The sequence below is a fragment of the Ascaphus truei genome, assembly GCF_040206685.1.
Source record: "Ascaphus truei isolate aAscTru1 chromosome 3 unlocalized genomic scaffold, aAscTru1.hap1 SUPER_3_unloc_3, whole genome shotgun sequence".
Lineage (NCBI taxonomy): Eukaryota > Metazoa > Chordata > Amphibia > Anura > Ascaphidae > Ascaphus > Ascaphus truei.
Genome location: NW_027453826.1, coordinates 685403 through 713015, shown reverse-complemented (window position 1 = coordinate 713015; position 27613 = coordinate 685403). Strand labels below are relative to the sequence as shown.

Sequence of the window (27613 nt, the reverse complement as noted above, 5' to 3'; positions counted from 1 at the left end):
TCTCTTCGCACTTACGATTGAACCACTGGCATCTAAAATAAGACAGAACCCGAATATCCAGGGAATCCCGATTGATAAAACACAATACAAAATTTCCCTATTCGCTGATGACATCATCCTTACTCTGACTAAACCTCTAACTTCCCTCCCCAACCTCCAGAGGGAACTGATGGAGTTTGGCAGAGTATCAGGATATAAGATAAACAGCGACAAATCAGAGGCCCTAAATCTTAGTCTCCCGGATCCCGAAGTCAATCTCCTCAAAACCAATTTTACCTACAGATGGTGCCCTTCACACATTAAATATCTGGGAGTTAATGTGTCAAGGCACTACCGGGATTTATACCGGGATAACTACCCGCGTTTATGGGACAAGATCAAAAAGGATCTAGATCAGTGGGAAGGTTACCAGATATCGTGGATCAGTCGAATGATTTCCATTAAGATGAATATACTCCCAAGAATGCTATATCTCTTTCAAACATTCCCGACCCACGTCCCAGGCGCTGATCTCAAAAATATGCAAAACAGAATATTTAACTTTATTTGGCAGGGCAAAAGACCCCGAGTCGCCAGATCGGTCCTGATGGCAGCAAGATCTAGAGGAGGTCTGGGGGTACCGGACTTACACAGATATTACCTAGCTGCACAGCTTAAGCAGGTGGTAATGTGGAATGCCGACCCGACCCGTTGTAGTTGGGTGGAGATAGAGACTCAATGTGCCAAAATGCCTTCTCTGCAAGCCTGCCTCTGGAGCCTCGACAGAGGGGAGGGACATACACACAACCTGAAACTTCAGGCCTCCCGATTCACATGGGATGTGTGGTTACGTTGCAAATACAAATATGGCCTTACTACTAAAAGCTCCCAATTGACCCCTATTTTTAACAATCCAAAGTTCCCCCCGGGATGTGGATCTAAACTGTTCAAACAATACCGCACGAGGGGTATAGAGGCGATTGCGGATTTTCTGAGCCTGGGGAGGCCTCTGAGTTTCCAAGAATTAAGGACCAAATATCAAATCAGACAATTGGACACATTCAAATATCTTCAAATTAGAAACTTTATTAGAACAACTTGCCCTCTCCCAGAATACCCCACTCTCACAACGTTCGAACATCTCTGCGAGACAAAGACCCACCAGAAAGGTCTCATCTCAGAGATATACGGGGCACTAGAACGCTCCTCGTCCCCAAATGAGCACGACTATATGCTCAAATGGGCAGCTGACCTGAACTTACATATAGACAGAGAGACTTGGGAAGAAATTTGGGAGACAGCCTCGGAGACCTCCCTATGTACTACAATAAAGGAAAACATTTATAAAATTATGTTCGGCTGGTATCTTACCCCAGCCCGATTAAACCAAATCTACCCTCTGGCTTCGGATCTATGTTGGAGAGGCTGTGGTCATAGAGGGGACATGGTCCACATCTGGTGGTCCTGTCCAGAAATTGTAAAGTACTGGGCCAAGGTCCAAATTTTAATAAAAGAGGTCACCGACCTGGAAGTGCCTATTGAACCACTGACCTACCTGCTGGCGGCACCACTGAAAGACATTGTCCGACCAGTCAGGAAATTGATATCCTTCATTTTTACTGCGGCTCGTTGCTGTATTGCGGCCTCCTGGAGGAAAACAACTACGCCGGCACTGGGAACAATTAGAAAAAGAGTCGACGAGGTGATGATCATGGAACGGCTCACCGCCATCGTTCGACAAAAACTGCCGGCCCACGAGGAAATCTGGGACCCATGGTCCTCCAAAACTAGGGCCAGACAGCCAATCCCTACGCCCCAAAGCCCGGACACCCCTCCATAGGCGATCAACCAATGCTCTATAGCTCACACCCCCAGACAGTCAGACGCCCTCCCCCCACTCCATTCCCCCCTCTCCTCTCCCCCCCCTCCCCCCCCACCCTCCCAGTCCCCCTCCCCTCTGCCTTCCCTCTCTGAAGGCTTCCCCCCCCCCTTTTCTACGGACAACGGCGGTTGTCCTTCTGCTCCCCCCCCCGAAAAAAAAACTGTGGATTGGAAAATGTTAGGCGTTATAGTACAATACCAATGCATGTTTAACTGAATGCCTAATAAAATTGTTTTGAAAAAAAAAAAAGAAGAGAAAACATGAGTCTGCTTGTTATTACATAATTAGCTTTATTATATTATGACATTTAATCTCAGATAATTAATAATCACACCTTGGAGCCTGTGAGTATTGCAGGGAGGATAACAGCTATCTTCTTACCCCAGGTAATAACACACCCTGTAATGGCCCCTATCTGGGGGGGTTTGGGGGGGGGGCTGTGAGTATTGCAGGGAGGAGTGCAGCATGGGAAAAAAAGAAAAGATATTGGGAAAAAAACAAAAAACTGAGGGAGAAAGAAACAGAAATTAAGTGAAATCTTATTAAATGTGATTAATATTATGACAAAAAAATTCCCAGGTAATAACGTCTATCTCCTCACCCCAGGTAATATTAGCTATCTCCTCACCCCAGGTAATAACGTCTATCTCCTCACCCCAGGTAATATCAGCTATCTCCTCACCCCAGGTAATAACAGCTATCTCCTCACCCCAGGTAATAACGTCTATCTCCTCACCCCAGGTAATATTAGCTATCTCCTCACCCCAGGTAATATTAGCTATCTCCTCACCCCAGGTAATAACAGCTATCTCCTCACCCCAGGTAATAACGTCTATCTCCTCACCCCAGGTAATAACGTCTATCTCCTCACCCCAGGTAATATTAGCTATCTCCTCACCCCAGGTAATATTAGCTATCTCCTCACCCCAGGTAATAACAGCTATCTCCTCACCCCAGGTAATAACGTCTATCTCCTCACCCCAGGTAATAACGTCTATCTCCTCACCCCAGGTAATATTAGCTATCTCCTCACCCCAGGTAATATTAGCTATCTCCTCACCCCAGGTAATAACAGCTATCTCCTCACCCCAGGTAATAACGTCTATCTCCTCACCCCAGGTAATAACGTCTATCTCCTCACCCCAGGTAATAACGTCTATCTCCTTACCCCAGGTAATGACAATATTCAGAACGTAGCTAATATGTTTCCTAAAAATTAAACCTAACCCAAATGTTGTGTGCAAATCATGGCCTTTCTTCTGCTAATCCTCATCTCTCCCCTAAAAGAATAACCCCATTCTACATTGTACAGAATGATATTTCCATCCTCCGACTTTTTACACACATACTGTATGCTTAGAAATTTTTATATGTGCTGTATACGACCCCAAAATCAAAAGTAGTCAGCATATCTCTCTGTTTATAGAATGGGAAGAACGGGACCATATAATCGTACGGCCGATGCCCGATCTTATCGCACGCCGGATAATCCTTTGGTTGAACATTGAAAGACAGAATCCAGAGGTAAAATATCCTGGGAATGGGAGAAAAGAGAAATATAACAGTGTGCATTTGCAGAGCGCACAGAGCGCGGAGTAACCAGATCCTTCCTGCTCTGTAGTTTAACCGTTATTGTCTAATTACTGCGGATTTGACACAGGGATGTATGTAAATTCTAATCTATGAATATAAAATGCAAAAATAAAACCTGCAGCATTAAGCAGCGTGTAACCTGCAGCACTAAGCAGCGTGTATCCTGCAGCACTAAGCAGCCTGTAACCTGCAGCACTAAGCAGCGCGTAACCTGCAGCACTAAGCAGCGCGTAACCTGCAGCACTAAGCAGCGTGTAACCTGCAGCACTAAGCAGCATGTAATCTGCAGCACTAAGTAGTCTGTAACCTGCAGCACTAAGCAGCGTGTAACCTGCAGCACTAAGTAGTCTGTAACCTGCAGCACTAAGCAGCGTGTAACCTGCAGCACTAAGCAGTGTGTAATCCGCAGCACTAAGCAGCGTGTAACCTGCAGCACTAAGTAGTCTGTAACCTGCAGCACTAAGCAGCGTGTTACCTGCAGCACTAAGCAGCGTGTAACCTGCAGCACTAAGCAGCCTGTAACCTGCAGCACTAAGCAGCCTGTAACCTGCAGCACTAAGCAGCGTGTAACCTGCAGCACTAAGCAGCCTGTAACCTGCAGCACTAAGCAGCCTGTAACCTGCAGCACTAAGCAGCGTGTATCCTGCAGCACTAAGCAGCGTGTGACCTGCAGCACTAAGCAGCGTGTGACCTGCAGCACTAAGCAGCGTGTGACCTGCAGCACTAAGCAGCGTGTGACCTGCAGCACTAAGCAGCGTGTAACCTGCAGCACTAAGCAGCCTGTAACCTGCAGCACTAAGCAGCCTGTAACCTGCAGCACTAAGCAGCCTGTAACCTGCAGCACTAAGCAGCCTGTAACCTGCAGCACTAAGCAGCCTGTAACCTGCAGCACTAAGCAGCCTGTAACCTGCAGCACTAAGCAGCGTGTAACCTGCAGCACTAAGCAGCGTGTAACCTGCAGCACTAAGCAGCCTGTAACCTGCAGCACTAAGCAGCCTGTAACCTGCAGCACTAAGCAGCGTGTAACCTGCAGCACTAAGCAGCCTGTAACCTGCAGCACTAAGCAGCCTGTAACCTGCAGCACTAAGCAGCGTGTAAACTGCAGCACTAAGCAGCCTGTAACCTGCAGCACTAAGCAGCCTGTAACCTGCAGCACTAAGCAGCGTGTATCCTGCAGCACTAAGCAGCCTGTAACCTGCAGCACTAAGCAGCGTGTAACCTGCAGCACTAAGCAGCGTGTAAACTGCAGCACTAAGCAGCCTGTAACCTGCAGCACTAAGCAGCGTGTATCCTGCAGCACTAAGCAGCCTGTAACCTGCAGCACTAAGCAGCCTGTAACCTGCAGCACTAAGCAGCCTGTAACCTGCAGCACTAAGCAGCCTGTAACCTGCAGCACTAAGCAGCCTGTGTCCTGCAGCACTAAGCAGCCTGTAACCTGCAGCACTAAGCAGCGTGTAACCTGCAGCACTAAGCAGCCTGTATCCTGCAGCACTAAGCAGCCTGTAACCTGCAGCACTGAGCAGCGTGTATCCTGCAGCACTAAGCCGCCTGTAACTTTCAGCACTAAGCAGCATGTAACCTGCAGCACTAAGCAGCGTGTAACCTGCAGCACTAAGCAGCCTGTAACCTGCAGCACTAAGCAGCCTGTAACCTGCAGCACTAAGCAGCCTGTAACCTGCAGCACTAAGCAGCGTGTAACCTGCAGCACTAAGCAGCGGGTAACCTGCAGCACTAAGCAGCCTGTAACCTGCAGCACTAAGCAGCGTGTAACCTGCAGCACTAAGCAGCCTGTAACCTGCAGCACTAAGCAGCATGTAACCTGCAGCACTAAGCAGCCTGTAACTTTCAGCACTAAGCAGCGTGTAACCTGCAGCACTAAGCAGCCTGTAACCTGCAGCACTAAGCAGCCTGTAACCTGCAGCACTAAGCAGCGTGTAACCTGCAGCACTAAGCAACGTGTAACCTGCAGTACTAAGCGGCCTGTAACCTGCAGCACTAAGCAACGTGTAACCTGCAGCACTAAGCAGCCTGTATCCTGCAGCACTAAGCAGCATGTAACCTGCAGCACTAAGCAGCGTGTATCCTGCAGCACTAAGCAGCCTGTAACCTGCAGCACTAAGCAGCCTGTATCCTGCAGCACTAAGCAGCGTGTAACCTGCAGCACTAAGCAGCGTGTAACCTGCAGCACTAAGCAGCGTGTATCCTGCAGCACTAAGCAGCATGTATCCTGCAGCACTAAGCAGCATGTAACCTGCAGCACTAAGCAGCCTGTAACCTGCAGCACTAAGCAACGTGTAACCTGCAGCACTAAGCAGCCTGTAACCTGCAGCACTAAGCAGCATGTAACCTGCAGCACTAAGCAGCATGTAACCTGCAGCACTAAGCAGCGTGTAACCTGCAGCACTAAGCAGCCTGTAACCTGCAGCACGAAGCAGCATGTAACCTGCAGCACTAAGCAGCGTGTAACCTGCAGCACTAAGCAGCGTGTAACCTGCAGCACTAAGCAGCGTGTATCCTGCAGCACTAAGCAGCGTGTAACCTGCAGCACTAAGCAGCGTGTAACCTGCAGCACTAAGCAGCGTGTAACCTGCAGCACTAAGCAGCCTGTAACCTGCAGCACTAAGCAGCGTGTGACCTGCAGCACTAAGCAGCGTGTGACCTGCAGCACTAAGCAGCGTGTGACCTGCAGCACTAAGCAGCGTGTGACCTGCAGCACTAAGCAGCGTGTAACCTGCAGCACTAAGCAGCCTGTAACCTGCAGCACTAAGCAGCCTGTAACCTGCAGCACTAAGCAGCCTGTAACCTGCAGCACTAAGCAGCCTGTAACCTGCAGCACTAAGCAGCCTGTAACCTGCAGCACTAAGCAGCGTGTAACCTGCAGCACTAAGCAGCGTGTAACCTGCAGCACTAAGCAGCCTGTAACCTGCAGCACTAAGCAGCCTGTAACCTGCAGCACTAAGCAGCGTGTAACCTGCAGCACTAAGCAGCCTGTAACCTGCAGCACTAAGCAGCCTGTAACCTGCAGCACTAAGCAGCGTGTAAACTGCAGCACTAAGCAGCCTGTAACCTGCAGCACTAAGCAGCCTGTAACCTGCAGCACTAAGCAGCGTGTATCCTGCAGCACTAAGCAGCCTGTAACCTGCAGCACTAAGCAGCGTGTAACCTGCAGCACTAAGCAGCGTGTAAACTGCAGCACTAAGCAGCCTGTAACCTGCAGCACTAAGCAGCGTGTATCCTGCAGCACTAAGCAGCCTGTAACCTGCAGCACTAAGCAGCCTGTAACCTGCAGCACTAAGCAGCCTGTAACCTGCAGCACTAAGCAGCCTGTAACCTGCAGCACTAAGCAGCCTGTGTCCTGCAGCACTAAGCAGCCTGTAACCTGCAGCACTAAGCAGCGTGTAACCTGCAGCACTAAGCAGCCTGTATCCTGCAGCACTAAGCAGCCTGTAACCTGCAGCACTGAGCAGCGTGTATCCTGCAGCACTAAGCCGCCTGTAACTTTCAGCACTAAGCAGCATGTAACCTGCAGCACTAAGCAGCGTGTAACCTGCAGCACTAAGCAGCCTGTAACCTGCAGCACTAAGCAGCCTGTAACCTGCAGCACTAAGCAGCCTGTAACCTGCAGCACTAAGCAGCGTGTAACCTGCAGCACTAAGCAGCGGGTAACCTGCAGCACTAAGCAGCCTGTAACCTGCAGCACTAAGCAGCGTGTAACCTGCAGCACTAAGCAGCCTGTAACCTGCAGCACTAAGCAGCATGTAACCTGCAGCACTAAGCAGCCTGTAACTTTCAGCACTAAGCAGCGTGTAACCTGCAGCACTAAGCAGCCTGTAACCTGCAGCACTAAGCAGCCTGTAACCTGCAGCACTAAGCAGCGTGTAACCTGCAGCACTAAGCAACGTGTAACCTGCAGTACTAAGCGGCCTGTAACCTGCAGCACTAAGCAACGTGTAACCTGCAGCACTAAGCAGCCTGTATCCTGCAGCACTAAGCAGCATGTAACCTGCAGCACTAAGCAGCGTGTATCCTGCAGCACTAAGCAGCCTGTAACCTGCAGCACTAAGCAGCCTGTATCCTGCAGCACTAAGCAGCGTGTAACCTGCAGCACTAAGCAGCGTGTAACCTGCAGCACTAAGCAGCGTGTATCCTGCAGCACTAAGCAGCATGTATCCTGCAGCACTAAGCAGCATGTAACCTGCAGCACTAAGCAGCCTGTAACCTGCAGCACTAAGCAACGTGTAACCTGCAGCACTAAGCAGCCTGTAACCTGCAGCACTAAGCAGCATGTAACCTGCAGCACTAAGCAGCATGTAACCTGCAGCACTAAGCAGCGTGTAACCTGCAGCACTAAGCAGCCTGTAACCTGCAGCACGAAGCAGCATGTAACCTGCAGCACTAAGCAGCGTGTAACCTGCAGCACTAAGCAGCGTGTAACCTGCAGCACTAAGCAGCGTGTATCCTGCAGCACTAAGCAGCGTGTAACCTGCAGCACTAAGCAGCGTGTAACCTGCAGCACTAAGCAGCCTGTAACCTGCAGCACTAAGCAACGTGTAACCTGCAGCACTAAGCAGCGTGTAACCTGCAGCACTAAGCAGCGTGTAACCTGCAGCACTAAGCAGCGTGTAACCTGCAGTACTAAGCAGCATGTAACCTGCAGCACTAAGCAGCGTGTATCCTGCAGCACTAAGCAGCGTGTAACCTGCAGCACTAAGCAGCCTGTAACCTGCAGCACTAAGCAACGTGTAACCTGCAGCACTAAGCAGCCTGTAACCTGCAGCACTAAGCAGCATGTAACCTGCAGCACTAAGCAGCATGTAACCTGCAGCACTAAGCAGCGTGTAACCTGCAGCACTAAGCAGCGTGTATCCTGCAGCACTAAGCAGCCTGTAACCTGCAGCACTAAGCAGCCTGTAACCTGCAGCACTAAGCAACGTGTAACCTGCAGCACTAAGCAGCCTGTAACCTGCAGCACTAAGCAGCATGTAACCTGCAGCACTAAGCAGCATGTAACCTGCAGCACTAAGCAACGTGTAACCTGCAGCACTAAGCAGCCTGTAACCTGCAGCACTAAGCAGCATGTAACCTGCAGCACTAAGCAGCGTGTATCCTGCAGCACTAAGCAGCGTGTAACCTGCAGCACTAAGCAGCCTGTAACCTGCAGCACTAAGCAGCCTGTAACCTGCAGCACTAAGCAGCATGTAACCTGCAGCACTAAGCAGCGTGTAACCTGCAGCACTAAGCAGCGTATATCCTGCAGCAGTAAGCAGCATGTAACCTGCAGCACTAAGCAGCCTGTAACCTGCAGCACTAAGCAACGTGTAACCTGCAGCACTAAGCAGCCTGTAACCTGCAGCACTAAGCAGCATGTAACCTGCAGCACTAAGCAGCATGTAACCTGCAGCACTAAGCAACGTGTAACCTGCAGCACTAAGCAGCCTGTAACCTGCAGCACTAAGCAGCATGTAACCTGCAGCACTAAGCAGCATGTAACCTGCAGCACTAAGCAGCGTGTATCCTGCAGCACTAAGCAGCGTATAACCTGCAGCACTAAGCAGCCTGTAACCTGCAGCACTAAGCAGCCTGTAACCTGCAGCACTAAGCAGCGTGTATCCTGCAGCACAAGCAGCGTGTAACCTGCAGCAGTAAGCAGCGTGTATCCTGCAGCACTAAGCAGCGTGTAACCTGCAGCACTAAGCAGCGTGTAACCTGCAGCACTAAGCAGCCTGTAACCTGCAGCACTAAACAGCGTGTAACCTGCAGCACTAAGCAGCCTGTAACCTGCAGCACTAAGCAGCCTGTAACCTGCAGCACTAAGCAGCGTGTATCCTGCAGCACTAAGCAGCCTGTAACCTGCAGCACTAAGCAGCGTGTAACCTGCAGCACTAAGCAGCATGTAACCTGCAGCACTAAGCAGCGTGTATCCTGCAGCACTAAGCAGCATGTAACCTGCAGCACTAAGCAGCCTGTAACCTGCAGCACTAAGCAGCCTGTAACCTGCAGCACTAAGCAGCCTGTAACCTGCAGCACTAAGCAGCCTGTAACCTGCAGCACTAAGCAGCGTGTAACCTGCAGCACTAAGCAGCGTGTTACCTGCAGCACTAAGCAGCGTGTATCCTGCAGCACTAAGCAGCGTGTAACCTGCAGCACTAAGCAGCCTGTAACCTGCAGCACTAAGCAGCCTGTAACCTGCAGCACTAAGCAGCCTGTAACCTGCAGCACTAAGCAGCGTGTAACCTGCAGCACTAAGCAGCCTGTAACCTGCAGCACTAAGCAGCCTGTAACCTGCAGCACTAAGCAGCGTGTAACCTGCAGCACTAAGCAGCCTGTAACCTGCAGCACTAAGCAGCGTGTATCCTGCAGCACTAAGCAGCATGTAACCTGCAGCACTAAGCAGCGTGTATCCTGCAGCACTAAGCAGCGTGTATCCTGCAGCACTAAGCAGCCTGTAACCTGCAGCACTAAGCAGCGTGTAACCTGCAGCACTAAGCAGCGTGTAACCTGCAGCACTAAGCAGCGTGTAACCTGCAGCACTAAGCAGCGTGTATCCTGCAGCACTAAGCAGCGTGTATCCTGCAGCACTAAGCAGCCTGTAACCTGCAGCACTAAGCAGCGTGTAACCTGCAGCACTAAGCAGCGTGTAACCTGCAGCACTAAGCAGCGTGTATCCTGCAGCACTAAGCAGCGTGTATCCTGCAGCACTAAGCAGCCTGTAACCTGCAGCACTAAGCTGCGTGTAACCTGCAGCACTAAGCAGCGTGTAACCTGCAGCACTAAGCAGCCTGTAACCTGCAGCACTAAGCAGCATGTAACCTGCAGCACTAAGCAGCGTGTAACCTGCAGCACTAAGCAGCCTGTAAACTGCAGCACTAAGCAGCCTGTAAACTGCAGCACTAAGCAGCGTGTAACCTGCAGCACTAAGCAGCCTGTAACCTGCAGCACTAAGCAGCGTGTAACCTGCAGCACTAAGCAGCCTGTAACCTGCAGCACTAAGCAGCGTGTAACCTGCAGCACTAAGCAGCGTGTAACCTGCAGCACTAAGCAGCGTGTAACCTGCAGCACTAAGCAGCGTGTAACCTGCAGCACTAAGCAGCCTGTAACCTGCAGCACTAAGCAGCCTGTAACCTGCAGCACTAAGCAGCGTGTAACCTGCAGCACTAAGCAGCGTGTAACCTGCAGCACTAAGCAGCCTGTAACCTGCAGCACTAAGCAGCCTGTAACCTGCAGCACTAAGCAGCGTGTAACCTGCAGCACTAAGCAGCGTGTAACCTGCAGCACTAAGCAGCGTGTAACCTGCAGCACTAAGCAGCGTGTAACCTGCAGCACTAAGCAGCGTGTAACCTGCAGCACTAAGCAGCCTGTAACCTGCAGCACTAAGCAGCGTGTAACCTGCAGCACTAAGCAGCGTGTAACCTGCAGCACTAAGCAGCGTGTAACCTGCAGCACTAAGCAGCGTGTAACCTGCAGCACTAAGCAGCCTGTAACCTGCAGCACTAAGCAGCCTGTAACCTGCAGCACTAAGCAGCGTGTATCCTGCAGCACTAAGCAGCATGTAACCTGCAGCACTAAGCAGCATGTAACCTGCAGCACTAAGCAGCGTGTAACCTGCAGCACTAAGCAGCCTGTAACCTGCAGCACTAAGCAGCGTGTATCCTGCAGCACTAAGCAGCATGTAACCTGCAGCACTAAGCAGCGTGTATCCTGCAGCACTAAGCAGCGTGTATCCTGCAGCACTAAGCAGCCTGTAACCTGCAGCACTAAGCAGCGTGTAACCTGCAGCACTAAGCAGCGTGTAACCTGCAGCACTAAGCAGCATGTAACCTGCAGCACTAAGCAGCGTGTATCCTGCAGCACTAAGCAGCGTGTATCCTGCAGCACTAAGCAGCCTGTAACCTGCAGCACTAAGCAGCGTGTAACCTGCAGCACTAAGCAGCGTGTAACCTGCAGCACTAAGCAGCGTGTATCCTGCAGCACTAAGCAGCGTGTATCCTGCAGCACTAAGCAGCCTGTAACCTGCAGCACTAAGCAGCGTGTAACCTGCAGCACTAAGCAGCCTGTAACCTGCAGCACTAAGCAGCCTGTAACCTGCAGCACTAAGCAGCATGTAACCTGCAGCACTAAGCAGCCTGTAACCTGCAGCACTAAGCAGCCTGTAAACTGCAGCACTAAGCAGACTGTAAACTGCAGCACTAAGCAGCGTGTAACCTGCAGCACTAAGCAGCCTGTAACCTGCAGCACTAAGCAGCGTGTAACCTGCAGCACTAAGCAGCCTGTAACCTGCAGCACTAAGCAGCGTGTAACCTGCAGCACTAAGCAGCGTGTAACCTGCAGCACTAAGCAGCGTGTAACCTGCAGCACTAAGCAGCGTGTAACCTGCAGCACTAAGCAGCCTGTAACCTGCAGCACTAAGCAGCCTGTAACCTGCAGCACTAAGCAGCGTGTAACCTGCAGCACTAAGCAGCGTGTAACCTGCAGCACTAAGCAGCCTGTAACCTGCAGCACTAAGCAGCCTGTAACCTGCAGCACTAAGCAGCCTGTAACCTGCAGCACTAAGCAGCCTGTAACCTGCAGCACTAAGCAGCGTGTAACCTGCAGCACTAAGCAGCGTGTAACCTGCAGCACTAAGCAGCGTGTAACCTGCAGCACTAAGCAGCGTGTAACCTGCAGCACTAAGCAGCGTGTAACCTGCAGCACTAAGCAGCCTGTAACCTGCAGCACTAAGCAGCCTGTAACCTGCAGCACTAAGCAGCGTGTATCCTGCAGCACTAAGCAGCATGTAACCTGCAGCACTAAGCAGCATGTAACCTGCAGCACTAAGCAGCGTGTAACCTGCAGCACTAAGCAGCCTGTAACCTGCAGCACTAAGCAGCGTGTATCCTGCAGCACTAAGCAGCATGTAACCTGCAGCACTAAGCAGCGTGTATCCTGCAGCACTAAGCAGCGTGTATCCTGCAGCACTAAGCAGCCTGTAACCTGCAGCACTAAGCAGCGTGTAACCTGCAGCACTAAGCAGCGTGTAACCTGCAGCACTAAGCAGCATGTAACCTGCAGCACTAAGCAGCGTGTATCCTGCAGCACTAAGCAGCGTGTATCCTGCAGCACTAAGCAGCCTGTAACCTGCAGCACTAAGCAGCGTGTAACCTGCAGCACTAAGCAGCGTGTAACCTGCAGCACTAAGCAGCGTGTATCCTGCAGCACTAAGCAGCGTGTATCCTGCAGCACTAAGCAGCCTGTAACCTGCAGCACTAAGCAGCGTGTAACCTGCAGCACTAAGCAGCCTGTAACCTGCAGCACTAAGCAGCCTGTAACCTGCAGCACTAAGCAGCATGTAACCTGCAGCACTAAGCAGCCTGTAACCTGCAGCACTAAGCAGCCTGTAAACTGCAGCACTAAGCAGACTGTAAACTGCAGCACTAAGCAGCGTGTAACCTGCAGCACTAAGCAGCCTGTAACCTGCAGCACTAAGCAGCGTGTAACCTGCAGCACTAAGCAGCCTGTAACCTGCAGCACTAAGCAGCGTGTAACCTGCAGCACTAAGCAGCGTGTAACCTGCAGCACTAAGCAGCGTGTAACCTGCAGCACTAAGCAGCGTGTAACCTGCAGCACTAAGCAGCCTGTAACCTGCAGCACTAAGCAGCCTGTAACCTGCAGCACTAAGCAGCGTGTAACCTGCAGCACTAAGCAGCGTGTAACCTGCAGCACTAAGCAGCCTGTAACCTGCAGCACTAAGCAGCCTGTAACCTGCAGCACTAAGCAGCCTGTAACCTGCAGCACTAAGCAGCCTGTAACCTGCAGCACTAAGCAGCGTGTAACCTGCAGCACTAAGCAGCGTGTAACCTGCAGCACTAAGCAGCGTGTAACCTGCAGCACTAAGCAGCGTGTAACCTGCAGCACTAAGCAGCCTGTAACCTGCAGCACTAAGCAGCGTGTAACCTGCAGCACTAAGCAGCGTGTAACCTGCAGCACTAAGCAGCATGTAACCTGCAGCACTAAGCAGTGTGTAACCTGCAGCACTAAGCAGCGTGTAACCTGCAGCACTAAGCAGCGTGTAACCTGCAGCACTAAGCAGCGTGTAACCTGCAGCACTAAGCAGCGTGTAACCCTCCCCCCTCCCCTCCTTTGCCTCCCCGGTTCGGTTCATACTTGTCTATGAAGGCGTGATGTAACAAGAAAAATGGGTCATTGCAGGCGATGGGAACTTCGGACATTGTCCCTCCCATTGCGACGTGCACATAGTTATGCATTGCTAACGCCCTGGTCACCCCATCTGATGGCTGCATGAAGCCTAGAGAGAAAGACATATAAGTGTGAGGGAATGTACAAATAGAGAAGCTGCATTATTCTCTCTAGTGGCTTATTTTATGATACATTATGATATGTTATGGTATGTTGTGATATGTTGTGATACTGCATGAAACACTGTGGCGATCTGAGTGTTATACCAGGATATGTTATGATATGTTGTGCTTTCTGCGGATTTATTTCACTTGTTACCTCTGTATATGGAACAATGAATAGTAGCGTGCTACCTCTGTAGGGTACTATATACAGTAAATGTCTGTGACACAGTACAGATCTCACTATGGGATTTGAAGTCTCTTACTGTGCATTGTGTTCGAGTCACAAGCAGGGGAAGACTGACTGTGAGTTAGAAGTGGCTGTCCTGCTGGTAGTAACACTATAAATTAGCTTTAATCCTCAGCTCTAACATGCTGACATTATACATACTCAGGATAGAAGTATGAAGCCACGGAAGATAACACGTTTCACACACATTCTCACTGTGCAAATTAAAATGTTGGCTCCGCTTTATGGAGCAAGGTGTACCCTCCTGATACAGCGCCTCAACTCTGCAGGGAAGTTAAACCCAACCAAAAACTTGTATCCCAAATATTATTATTGCAGCTTTTAAAAAATGGGTGTGTTTTTTGTCTTTCCTGTTCAGTATCAATGGGACGCCAGTGAGAATCCTATTATTATTATTATTATTATTATTATTATTATATTATATCCCAGTACAAATTCAAGGATTAGAAAGTGTGCAGCACACGTAGTGATTCGACATTATGATCCACCAAACAGTCAACATTAATGCCTTATTCTAATAAAACATTTTTTTTCTTAATAACAACCATTTAATGTTATTTTAATAACCATTAGACTTTTCATGGTCTCAAGATTCAACAAAGTATTCAGCCGTTCCTCCTTCTCTTACCGTGCACCCCAAAACTGGAACAACCTATAGGAGAGACTCACATCCACCACCAGTTGAAGTTCTTTCAAAACTAAGGCTGTCTCACATTTTAATCTGGTCTGTTACTGTTACATACACTATCTCGGGCTCTAACTCCAACCCCATGGATATCACCTGTGGTGTCCCGCAAGGCTCTGTTCTGGGGCCCCCACTCTTCTCAGTGTTCATCAATGATCTTCCTACAGCTTGTAAGGGAGCCTCAATACATATGTATGCAGACGACACAATCTTATATGCACACAGCCAAGCCTCTCTGACCATGGATACGTATTTCAGTCTGACTTTTTGAGACTTTAAAATCGGATTTCCCAAAAACAAACTGTTTTTAAACACTGACAAGACTGTAACAATGGTATTTGGGACCAAGGCTACATTTTTAAAGCTTCCAATGACTGAGCTCCAGATCAGAACCAACGCTAACACCACCCTAACTCCTGTTACTAGTTTTATATACTTGGGCATATGGTTTGACTCCCATTTAACATTCGGGATGCACATTGATACCCTGACATCCAAAACCTATGCCAAACTAGGTGTACTTTACAGGAACAAATTTTCCCTAAGCCTGCTGGTCAGAAAGCGTATCGCACAGCAGATGCTAATGCCAATTATAGACTATGGGGACATAGTATGTATCCTTATCTTACCGTGCACCCCAAAACTGGAACAATCTACCGGAGACTCTCACAGCCGCCACCAGCCTAAGTTCTTTCAACACTAAAGCTGTCTCACATTTTAATCTGGACTGTAACTGTTACATACGCCTATAATATATATATATATATATATATATATATATATATATATATATATATATATATATATATATATATATATACTAGCTGATAGACCCGGCGTTGCCCGGAATGTGAATGGATAAAATAAAAAATAATGTTGTTTGTAATAAAAAGTATATGAATGAAATAGAATGAAAAGAAAGAGTACTATATAAAATTTGTAAAAATATTTTATTGTCGTTGATGAAGAATAAAAACTGGTATATACATTTGTAATAAACATATGTAAGAGTCCATGTGATAATAATTGGTATAGTAATAAATGATTGTTGTTATGAAATGCAAGGGTGTGGGCGGGGGTGTGCTAAGAGAAAGGGTGGGTGGGGGTGTGGGAAGAGGAAGGGTGGGTGGGTGGGGGTGTGGGAAGAGGAAGGGTGGGGGTGTGGGAAGAGGAAGGGTGGGTGGGGGTGTGGGAACAGGAAGGGTGGGTGGGTGGGGGTGTGGGAACAGGAAGGGTGGGTGGGTGGGGGTGTGGGAAGAGGAATGGTGTGTGGGTGGGGATGTGGGAAGAGGAAGGGTGGGTGGGGGTGTGTGAAGAGGAAGGGTGGGTGGGTGGGGGTGTGTGAAGAGGAAGGGTGGGTGGGTGGGGGTGTGTGAAGAGGAAGGGTGGGTGGGGGTGTGTGAAGAGGAAAGGTGGGTGGGTGGGTGTGTGTGAAGAGGAAGGGTGGTTGGGTGGGTGTGTGTGAAGAGGAAGGGTGGTTGGGTGGGGGTGTGGGAACATAAATGAAGGGTGGGTGGGTGGGAAGAGGAAGGGTGGGTGGGTGGTGGTGTGGGAAGAGGAAGGGTGGGTGGGTGTGAAGAGTAAGGCTGGGTGGGTGGGGGGGTGTGAAGAGCAAGGGTGGGTGGGTGGGGGTGTGTGAAGGGCAAGGGTGGGTGGGTGGGTGTGAAGAGCAAGGGTGGGTGGGTGGGGGTGTGTGAAGAGTAAAGGTGGGTGTGTGGGGGATGTGGGAAGAGTAAGGGTGGGTGGGTGGGGGTGTGTGAAGAGGAAGGGTGGTTGGGTGGGGGTGTGGGAACATAAATGAAGGGTGGGTGTGTGGGAAGAGGAAGGGTGGGTGGGTGTGTGGGAAGAGGAAGGGTGGGTGGGTGTGTGGGAAGAGGAAGGGTGGGTGGGAAGAGGAAGGGTGGGTGGGAAGAGGAAGGGTGGGTGGGTGTGTGGGAAGAGGAAGGGTGTGTGGGAAGAGGAAGGGTGGGTGGGTGTGTGGGAAGAGGAAGGGTGTGTGGGAAGAGGAAGGGTGGGTGGGTGTGTGGGAAGAGGAAGGGTGTGTGGGAAGAGGAAGGGTGGGTGGGTGTGTGGGAAGAGGAAGGGTGTGTGGGAAGAGGAAGGGTGGGTGGGTGTGTGGGAAGAGGAAGGGTGTGTGGGAAGAGGAAGGGTGGGTGGGTGTGTGGGAAGAGGAAGGGTGTGTGGGAAGAGGAAGGGTGGGTGGGAAGAGGAAGGGTGGGTGGGTGTGTGGGAAGAGGGTGGGTGTGTGGGAAGAGGAAGGGTGTGTGGGAAGAGGAAGGGTGGGTGGGTGTGTGGGAAGAGGAAGGGTGGGTGTGAAGGGTGGGTGGGTGTGGGAAGAGGAAGGGTGGGTGGGTGTGTGGGAAGAGGAAGGGTGGGTGGGTGTGTGGGAAGAGGAAGGGTGGGTGGGTGGGAAGAGGAAGGGTGGATGGGAAGAGGAAGGGTGGGTGGGTGGGAAGAGGAAGGGTGTGTGGGAAGAGGAAGGGTGGGTGGGTGGGTGTGTGGGAAGAGGAAGGGTGGGTGGGTGGGTGTGTGGGAAGAGGAAGGGTGGGTGGGTGTGTGGGAAGAGGAAGGGTGGGTGTGTGTGTGGGAAGAGGAAGGGTGGGTGGGTGGGTGTGTGTGTGGGAAGAGGAAGGGTGGGTGGGTGTGTGTGTGGGAAGAGGAAGGGTGGGTGGGGTTGTGGGAAGAGGAAGGGTGGGTGTGGGAAGAGGAAGGGTGGGTGGGTGGGTGTGGGAAGAGGAAGGGTGGGTGGGTGGGTGTGGGAAGAGGAAGGGTGGGTGGGTGGGTGTGTGTGTGGGAAGAGGAAGGGTGGGTGGGTGGGTGTGTGTGTGGGAAGAGGAAGGGTGGGTGGGTGGGTGTGTGTGTGGGAAGAGGGTGGGTGGGTGGGTGTGTGTGTGGGAAGAGGGTGGGTGGGTGGGTGTGTGTGTGGGAAGAGGAAGGGTGGGTGGGTGTGTGGGAAGAGGAAGGGTGGGTGGGTGTGTGTGGGAAGAGGAAGGGTGGGTGGGTGGGAAGAGGAAGGGTGGGTGGGTGGGGTTGTGGGAAGAGGAAGGGTGGGTGGGGTTGTGGGAAGAGGAAGGGTGGGTGGGTGGGGTTGTGGGAAGAGGAAGGGTGGGTGGGTGGGGTTGTGGGAAGAGGAAGGGTGGGTGGGTGGGGTTGTGGGAAGAGGAAGGGTGGGTGGGTGGGGTTGTGGGAAGAGGAAGGGTGGGTGGGTGGGGTTGTGGGAAGAGGAAGGGTGGGTGGGTGGGGTTGTGGGAAGAGGAAGGGTGTGTGGGAAGAGGAAGGGTGGGTGGGTGTGTGGGAAGAGGAAGGGTGGGTGGGTGTGTGGGAAGAGGAAGGGTGGGTGGGTGGGTGTGTGGGAAGAGGAAGGGTGGGTGGGTGGGTGTGTGGGAAGAGGAAGGGTGGGTGGGTGGGTGTGTGGGAAGAGGAAGGGTGGGTGGGTGGGTGTGTGGGAAGAGGAAGGGTGGGTGGGTGGGTGTGTGGGAAGAGGAAGGGTGGGTGGGTGGGTGTGTGGGAAGAGGAAGGGTGGGTGGGTGGGTGTGTGGGAAGAGGAAGGGTGGGTGGGTGGGTGTGTGGGAAGAGGAAGGGTGGGTGGGTGGGTGTGTGGGAAGAGGAAGGGTGGGTGGGTGGGTGTGTGGGAAGAGGAAGGGTGGGTGGGTGGGTGTGTGGGAAGAGGAAGGGTGGGTGGGTGGGTGTGTGGGAAGAGGAAGGGTGGGTGGGTGTGTGGGAAGAGGAAGGGTGGGTGGGTGGGTGGGTGTGTGGGAAGAGGAAGGGTGGGTGGGTGGGTGGGTGTGTGGGAAGAGGAAGGTGGGTGGGTGGGTGGGTGTGTGGGAAGAGGAAGGGTGGGTGGGTGGGTGGGTGTGTGGGAAGAGGAAGGGTGGGTGGGTGGGTGTGTGGGAAGAGGAAGGGTGGGTGGGTGGGTGTGTGGGAAGAGGAAGGGTGGGTGGGTGGGTGTGTGGGAAGAGGAAGGGTGGGTGGGTGGGTGGGTGTGTGGGAAGAGGAAGGGTGGGTGGGTGTGTGGGAAGGGTGGGTGGGTGTGTGGGAAGGGTGGGTGGGTGTGTGGGAAGGGTGGGTGGGTGGGTGTGTGGGAAGAGGAAGGGTGGGTGGGTGGGTGTGTGGGAAGAGGAAGGGTGGGTGGGTGGGTGTGTGGGAAGAGGAAGGGTGGGTGGGTGGGTGTGTGGGAAGAGGAAGGGTGGGTGGGTGTGTGGGAAGAGGAAGGGTGGGTGGGTTCGGAGGGCATTGTTAGATGTCAAATGTTTGTACAAATGTTTGTTAATAAAGTTAAAAATGTTGTCAGAAAAAAAAAAAAAAATTTGTATTTTGAAATGAGTTGTTGGTGAAAGTGGTGTGTGCGGAGCGCATCCAGAGATTGGCGTGCGGAGGGCATTGGAAGATTGAAATGTATGTAGTTGAAGTGTGAATAATGTTGAATGTATGAATGTAATATGTGTGGTGATGTGTGAATGAATCAAAGTTGATTAAAAATGAAAGTATGATATAGCGGCAAGGAAGAAATTATAAGAATGGATAAAAAAAAAAATAGCAAAGCGGGGGTAATGTAAATAAAAAGTATTATAGCGGCTATGAAAGAAAGAAAATAAAACAAAATATAATATAAATGGATAATAGTAAAAGAAATGTAGTGTGTCGGCCATTTTATAAATTGAATTGACACTGCGTAGGTGCACGCCATTGTAGAAATTCGGAGCGCCGTTCGGAGGTCATTGGTAGATGTAAAATGTTTGTAGAAATTTGTGTTAATAAAGTTTTACATTTTGGCAGAAAAAAAAAATGTTGAAAAAAAAAAGTTTCTGCGGAGCGCATCCAGAGATTGGCGTGCGGAGGGCATTGGAAGATTTAAATGTATGTAGTTGATGTGTGAATGATGTTGAATGTATTAATGTAATATGTGTGGCGATGTGTGAATGAAGGAAAGTTGAGAAAAAGTGAAAGTATGATATAGCGGCTATGCAAAAAAATAAAGAAAGGAATAAATAATGATATAGCGGCTATGGAAAAAAATAAATAAAGGACTAAATTATAAGAATGGATAAAAAAAATACATTAGCAAAGTGTAAAGAAAATGTATTATAGCGGCTATGAAATAAAGAGAAAATAAATGAAAAGATGGTATAAATGGATAATAGGAAAAGAAAATTAGTGTGTCGGCCATTTTAGAAATGTAATTGACACTGCGTAGGTGCACGCCAAACGTACGGCATTGTAGTGATAGAAATTTATTGTAATTGTAAGTGAGTAGTTTGAGAAGAAATTGAAGTTGATAAAGAGTAGGCGGTGAGCGGCGTCCATGTGTTTGTAGAGGCAAATCTTTGTATTTAGTAGTTGTAAAGGCAAAAGTTTGGTAAATTAATGTAGTTGATGTGTGAATGATGTAGAATGTTAAGTGTGTCGGCCATTTTACAAATAGAATTTACACTGCGTAGGTGCACGGCATTGTAGAAAGAGAAATAAATTTGAATTAGTACCAGAGTTTGTGGGGCATTAGTAAAAATGTAGAAAGAGTGCGTTGTGGGTGGCGGTTTATAGGGGTATTTGCACAGGGCGGTGTAATGTGCGCGCGAGTTAATGGACGCGTGCGGGCGGTGTAATGTGCGCGGCGGCGGGCATATATGAGGTGGGCAGAGAGCGGGCGGTGTAACGGGCGCTGTAATATGAGCGGTTCGTGGCGGAGGGAGAATGAAGGTAATGGGCGGCAGTTTAGTAAGGGTAATGGGCCGCTGTAATATGTGCGGTTTAGAGGATTGTCGTTGCGGAGGGAGAGGCGCCCATATATGAGGTGGGCAGAGAGCGGGCGGTGTAAGGTCCGCTGTAATATGAGCGGGTCGTTGCGGAGGGAGAATGAAGGTAATGGGCGATTGTCGTTGCGGAGGGAGAATTGTAAATGTGTGTAATGTGTAAGATGTGTGTGAAGGTAATGGGCGATTGTCGTTGCGGAGGGAGAATTGTAAATGTGTGTAATGTGTAAGATGTGTGTAAGATGTGTGTGTGTGTGTGCACAGGGGTGACAGTGTGTGTGTGACAGTGAGTGTGTGTACAGTGTTAAGTGACACTGAGTGTGAGGGGGTGACTGTGTGTACAGGGTTGTGTGTGAGTGTGGGGGGTGAGTGACACTGAGTGTGTGTGAGTGTGAGTGTGGGGGGTGAGTGACACTGAGTGTGTGTGGGGTGACAGTGTGTGTGTGACAGTGGGTGTGTGTACAGTGTTCAGTGACACTGAGTGTGAGGGGGTGACTGTGTGTACAGGGTTGTGTGTGAGTGTGGGGGGTTGTGTGTGAGTGTGGGGGGTGAGTGACACTGAGTGAGTGTGAGTGTGAGGGGGTGACTGTGTGTACAGGGTTGTGAGTGAGTGTGGGGGTGTGAGTGTGGGGGGTTGTGTGTGAGTGTGGGGGGTGAGAGTGTGGGGGGTTGTGTGTGAGTGTGGGGGGTTGTGTGTGAGTGTGGGGGGTTGTGTGTGAGTGTGGGGGGTTGTGTGTGAGTGTGGGGGGTGAGAGTGTGACATGTCAACTTACCAAGGAGTCGTCAGAGGTTCTGGCCGTGTGGTGTGACTGCAAGTGTGTGAGAGTGAAGGAGGTGATGTCACAGTGGGGCGTACCTCTTGGACCAATGAGATTCACCGGGCGTACCTCTTGGGCAATGACAGTCACGGACCAATGAGATTCACCGTAGATAGCACTAACCTCACTAACCATTCGATTTTATATATTAAGATATATATATATATATATGGTTATGGTGGGTAAAAAAAAGTGACAAAAACCCTCCACAGTAAAGCATAAAGCAACTGTAAATATTACTGTATGTTCATTTGCATGTCTTAGACAGGTCTGCAACCCTGTCTTTCCCCATTGTCGCCCAGCATACAGCGCTTCTACTGCAGCAAGGGATTCTGGGAAATGACATGCAAATGAGCACTCAGTGCCACCTTTTGTCTCAAGCTCGTATTACACAAGCAAATCCTCAAGCCAATGCATGCTGTTTTAAACACAGCTTTTAGACAGAGGCTGGGATGAGATGCAAAGCCATTAAACCCACTCACAGACATGTTTCAACCTTGATGGGTATCATCAATGTGAGGTTGGTCTTAATGGCTAAGCAGGTTTGAGACTAGACTAGGTAATCACCACTATTATTAAGGTTATGGTGGGTAAAAAAGCCAGGGTTGCAGACCTGTCTAAGACATGCAAATGAACATACAGTAATATTTACAGTTGCATTATGCTTTACTGTGGAGGTTTTTTGTCACTTTTTTTACCCACCATAACCTTAATAATAGTGGTGATTACCTAGTCTAGTCTCAAACCTGCTTAGCCTTTAAGACCAACCTCACACTGATGATACCCATCATGGTTGAAACATGTCTGTGAGTGGGTTTAATGGCTTTGCATCTCATCCCAGCCTCTGTCTAAAAGCTGTGTTTAAAACAGCATGCATTGGCTTGAGGATTTGCTTGTGTAATACGAGCTTGAGACAAAAGGTGGCACTGAGTGCTCATTTGCATGTCATTTCCCAGAATCCCTTGCTGCAGTGGAAGCACTGTATGCTGGGCGACAATGGGGAAAGACAGGGTTGCAAACCTGTCTAAGACATGCAAATGAACATACAGTAATATTTACAGTTGCTCTATATATATATATATATATATATATATATATATATATATAGAGCAACTGTAAATATTATATATATATATAGATAGGTTCCTTACCGAGTAGATCCAGGATCCCAAGATCACGAGGCAAGAAGGAGACAGCACACTCAAAGGTACAAAAAGCAGCGTGTATTCAGTGGAAAAACCGGCACATAAACCCACTGAATACACGCTGCTTTTTGTACCTTTGAGTGTGCTGTCTCCTTCTTGCCTCGTGATCTTGGGATCCTGGATCTACTCGGTAAGGAACCTATCTATACATTACCTGTATGGGACAAGCACCTTTTTACCACATATGTGTGTGCCATCTGTTTATTTTTATATATATATATACATATAATCTCTAACTGTGCATGCAATGTCTTGTATATAACGTATAACCCTGCTCACTCATTGTAACTATGTATTTGTAACCATGTATTTGTCATCATAACTCTATGCCCAGGATAACTCTCAATTATTTTCTTCCTGGTAATTAATATGATTGATGGACAAGGGCACACAGATCTGAATTAAAAAAAGGAAATGCATTGTGCCTGTGATGGTAGGGGTAGCTGGGGGACCTAATAAAGAGAAATCCCAGCTATTTACCCCTAAATCCATGTACTGTAACTTGGCCAGCTATGTAAGGCTTATTTCAGCCAAATGTAATTTAATATCTGGGGGAGAACAGGGAATGTATTTCAAAGCCTGTGTTCTTTATTCTCTGTAAATGCAATCCCCCAGTGAATCAACATTGTTCTGTGATGTATTTTGGGCTAGCTGTAATTATAAGGCCTGTCTTTTACATAATTACCATATGTCTGTATTTATGCCTGTGTTAGCAATTCCTCCCACATTAAATACCTGGCATTGTGCTGTGATGGAATTAACATGCAAGAAAGTAAATGAGATATTCCACTGTTACTGTCATATCTATGGAGAAAGACTAAGTAATTCACTCAGTCGAAGCTCTCCATAGTAATAGATCAGAACAAAGGTAGGGGATTAGTTAAATGAATCAGTTATCAGGTCTGAGCTCCATGCACTGTTTCTCTTGGCTGGCTGCCTTGCTCAATGTTAAAGGATAGCTACCATAGGGGTATATAAGGAACACTGCTGATCAGTCCATCTGAAGTCCATCTCTGGGAAGGAGTGGGGAGACCATCTGAGAGACACTCTGAGAAGGAGTGTAGAGTTGGATTGTGAGCAGCTGAAGGTTCATGTCAGAGTGACTGCTGTGTGCAGCACTCTGATATCCTGAAACAGAGAAGCGGACAGGGGAAACCCATTTGAAGTGGGTCCCTGCACCTAGGAAAGGTAGATCTCATTCCACAGACCCCCATGTGTGTATATATTACTGTACTTTGATGTGTTTCCGAGGTCTATCCAAAATAAACCTCATTTTATTTCACTGCCTTGTTTTGCTCTGTGATTGATCCCTTAAATATGAATGGTGTCTAAAGACCTGGTCAACCATGACAGTGCCATAGCCTTTTTTTAGCCACTTTACTTAAGAAAGGCCAGCAGGCCGAAGCGTTGTAATCTATAGCACAATAAAAATAATTTTTTATTCAAATCCGTGTGCCCTTGTGCATCAATCATATTGGATACATTGGACAAAACACAGGTTTTCCCTGGGACTAGAGGGCACCGGTAAAAAGATCACTATTTCTCCTATTTTTGGTGTGCAGCAAATTCCCATATTTTTACTTCCTGGTAACACATTTTATAAATAAATGTAATTGCACGTATCACATGCCTATCGGCCAAAAGAGTTTGAGCTTTTATTGGTCTAACCCTGAGGTGGGAAAACTCCAGTCCTCAAGGGCCACCAACAGGTCAGGTTTTCAGGATATCTCTGCTTCAGCACAGGGAATTGGGTAACCTGTGCTGAAGCAAGGATATCCTGAAAACCGGACCTGTTAGTGGCCCTTGAGGACTGGAGTTTGTCACCCCTGGTCTAATTAGAGGTCTCTTCATTGGTGGATCCTGTAAAAAGATCATTGAAGACCTGAAAACTCCCCGCTGGTAGGATATGTGGTAGGATACGTGGTAGGATACGTGGTAGGATACGTGGTAGGATACGTGGTAGGATACGTGGTAGGATACGTGGTAGGATACGTGGTAGGAAGCTCTTATCACAGCCTGGAACATACTGAGGGATTCTCCGAAGCAACGCTGCTGATACAACTGTACACTGGATATAAAAGTTCATCTTATCCACACTGACCGCTGGACTTGTCCTTCCTGGTCAGTGCACCTGCATGTACCCCTGTAACCCTGCTTCCCATGCCAATAACACTGACCTCGGGACTTGTCCTTCCTGGTCAGTGCACCTGCATGTACCCCTGTAACCCTGCTTCCCACGTCAATAACACTGACCTCGGGACTTGTCCTTCCTGGTCAGTGCACCTGCATGTACCACTGTAACCCTGCTTCCCACGTCAATAACACTGACCTCGGGACTTGTCCTTCCTGGTCAGTGCACCTGCATGTACCCCTGTAACCCTGCTTCCCACGCCAATAACACTGACCTCGGGACTTGTCCTTCCTGGTCAGTGCACCTGCATGTACCACTGTAACCCTGCTTCCCACGCCAATAACACTGACCTCGGGACTTGTCCTTCCTGGTCAGTGCACCTGCATGTACCCCTGTAACCCTGCTTCCCACGCCAATAACACTGACCTCGGGACTTGTCCTTCCTGGTCAGTGCACCTGCATGTACCCCTGTAACCCTGCTTCCCACGTCAATAACACTGACCTCGGGACTTGTCCTTCCTGGTCAGTGCACCTGCATGTACCCCTGTAACCCTGCTTCCCACGTCAATAACACTGACCTCGGGACTTGTCCTTCCTGGTCAGTGCACCTGCATGTACCACTGTAACCCTGCTTCCCACGCCAATAACACTGACCTCGGGACTTGTCCTTCCTGGTCAGTGCACCTGCATGTACCCCTGTAACCCTGCTTCCCACGCCAATAACACTGACCTCGGGACTTGTCCTTCCTGGTCAGTGCACCTGCATGTACCCCTGTAACCCTGCTTCCCACGCCAATAACACTGACCTCGGGACTTGTCCTTCCTGGTCAGTGCACCTGCATGTACCCCTGTAACCCTGCTTCCCACGCCAATAACACTGACCTCGGGACTTGTTCTTCCTGGTCAGTGCACCTGCATGTACCACTGTAACCCTGCTTCCCACGCCAATAACACTGACCTCGGGACTTGTTCTTCCTGGTCAGTGCACCTGCATGTACCACTGTAACCCTGCTTCCCACGCCAATAACACTGACCTCGGGACTTGTCCTTCCTGGTCAGTGCACCTGCATGTACCACTGTAACCCTGCTTCCCACGCCAATAACACTGACCTCGGGACTTGTCCTTCCTGGTCAGTGCACCTGCATGTACCCCTGTAACCCTGCTTCCCACGCCAATAACACTGACCTCGGGACTTGTTCTTCCTGGTCAGTGCACCTGCATGTACCACTGTAACCCTGCTTCCCACGCCAATAACACTGACCTCGGGACTTGTTCTTCCTGGTCAGTGCACCTGCATGTACCCCTGTAACCCTGCTTCCCACGCCAATAACACTGACCTCGGGACTTGTCCTTCCTGGTCAGTGCACCTGCATGTACCCCTGTAACCCTGCTTCCCACGCCAATAACACTGACCTCGGGACTTGTCCTTCCTGGTCAGTGCACCTGCATGTACCCCTGTAACCCTGCTTCCCACGCCAATAACACTGACCTCGGGACTTGTCCTTCCTGGTCAGTGCACCTGCATGTACCCCTGTAACCCTGCTTCCCACGCCAATAACACTGACCTCGGGACTTGTCCTTCCTGGTCAGTGCACCTGCATGTACCCCTGTAACCCTGCTTCCCACGCCAATAACACTGACCTCGGGACTTGTGCTTCCTGGTCAGTGCACCTGCATGTACCCCTGTAACCCTGCTTCCCACGCCAATAACACTGACCTCGGGACTTGTCCTTCCTGGTCAGTGCACCTGCATGTACCCCTGTAACCCTGCTTCCCACGCCAATAACACTGACCTCGGGACTTGTCCTTCCTGGTCAGTGCACCTGCATGTACCCCTGTAACCCTGCTTCCCACGCCAATAACACTGACCTCGGGACTTGTCCTTCCTGGTCAGTGCACCTGCATGTACCCCTGTAACCCTGCTTCCCACGCCAATAACACTGACCTCGGGACTTGTCCTTCCTGGTCAGTGCACCTGCATGTACCCCTGTAACCCTGCTTCCCACGCCAATAACACTGACCTCGGGACTTGTCCTTCCTGGTCAGTGCACCTGCATGTACCCCTGTAACCCTGCTTCCCACGCCAATAACACTGACCTCGGGACTTGTTCTTCCTGGTTAGTGCACCTGCATGTACCCCTGTAACCCTGCTTCCCACGCCAATAACACTGACCTCGGGACTTGTTCTTCCTGGTTAGTGCACCTGCATGTACCCCTGTAACCCTGCTTCCCACGCCAATAACACTGACCTCGGGACTTGTCCTTCCTGGTCAGTGCACCTGCATGTACCCCTGTAACCCTGCTTCACACGCCAATAACACTGACCTCGGGACTTGTTCTTCCTGGTCAGTGCACCTGCATGTACCCCTGTAACCCTGCTTCCCACGCCAATAACACTGACCTCGGGACTTGTCCTTCCTGGTTAGTGCACCTGCATGTACCCCTGTAACCCTGCTTCCCACGCCAATAACACTGACCTCGGGACTTGTCCTTCCTGGTCAGTGCACCTGCATGTACCCCTGTAACCCTGCTTCCCACGCCAATAACACTGACCTCGGGACTCGTCCTTCATGGTCAGTGCACCTGCATGTACCCCTGTAACCCTGCTTCCCACGTCAATAACACTGACCTCGGGACTTGTCCTTCCTGGTCAGTGCACCTGCATGTACCCCTGTAACCCTGCTTCCCACGCCAATAACACTGACCTCGGGACTTGTCCTTCCTGGTCAGTGCACCTGCATGTACCCCTGTAACCCTGCTTCCCACGCCAATAACACTGACCTCGGGACTTGTTCTTCCTGGTCAGTGCACCTGCATGTACCAGTGTAACTCTACTTCCCACGCCAATAACACTGACCTCGGGACTTGTCCTTCCTGGTTAGTGCACCTGCATGTACCCCTGTAACCCTGCTTCCCATGCCAATAACACTGACCTCGGGACTTGTTCTTCCTGGTCAGTGCACCTGCATGTACCCCTGTAACCCT

The 27613-nt window shown here is 50.1% G+C and overlaps 1 protein-coding gene across 1 annotated transcript in view; it reads right to left on the bottom strand.

Annotated features, from left to right (window-relative positions):
* Nucleotides 1–2131: 2131 nt before the first annotated feature.
* Nucleotides 2132–27613, bottom strand: part of LOC142473339 (tyrosinase-like) — a 53097-nt gene continuing 27615 nt past the window's right edge. The window contains exons 4-5 of the mRNA XM_075580577.1: nt 13595–13736; nt 2132–3395 (exon numbers count right to left, since the gene is read on the bottom strand). Coding sequence (XP_075436692.1) covers nt 3218–3395; nt 13595–13736 — 320 coding nt within the window. The 3' untranslated portion in view covers nt 2132–3217. The remainder of the gene's footprint in view (nt 3396–13594; nt 13737–27613) is intronic.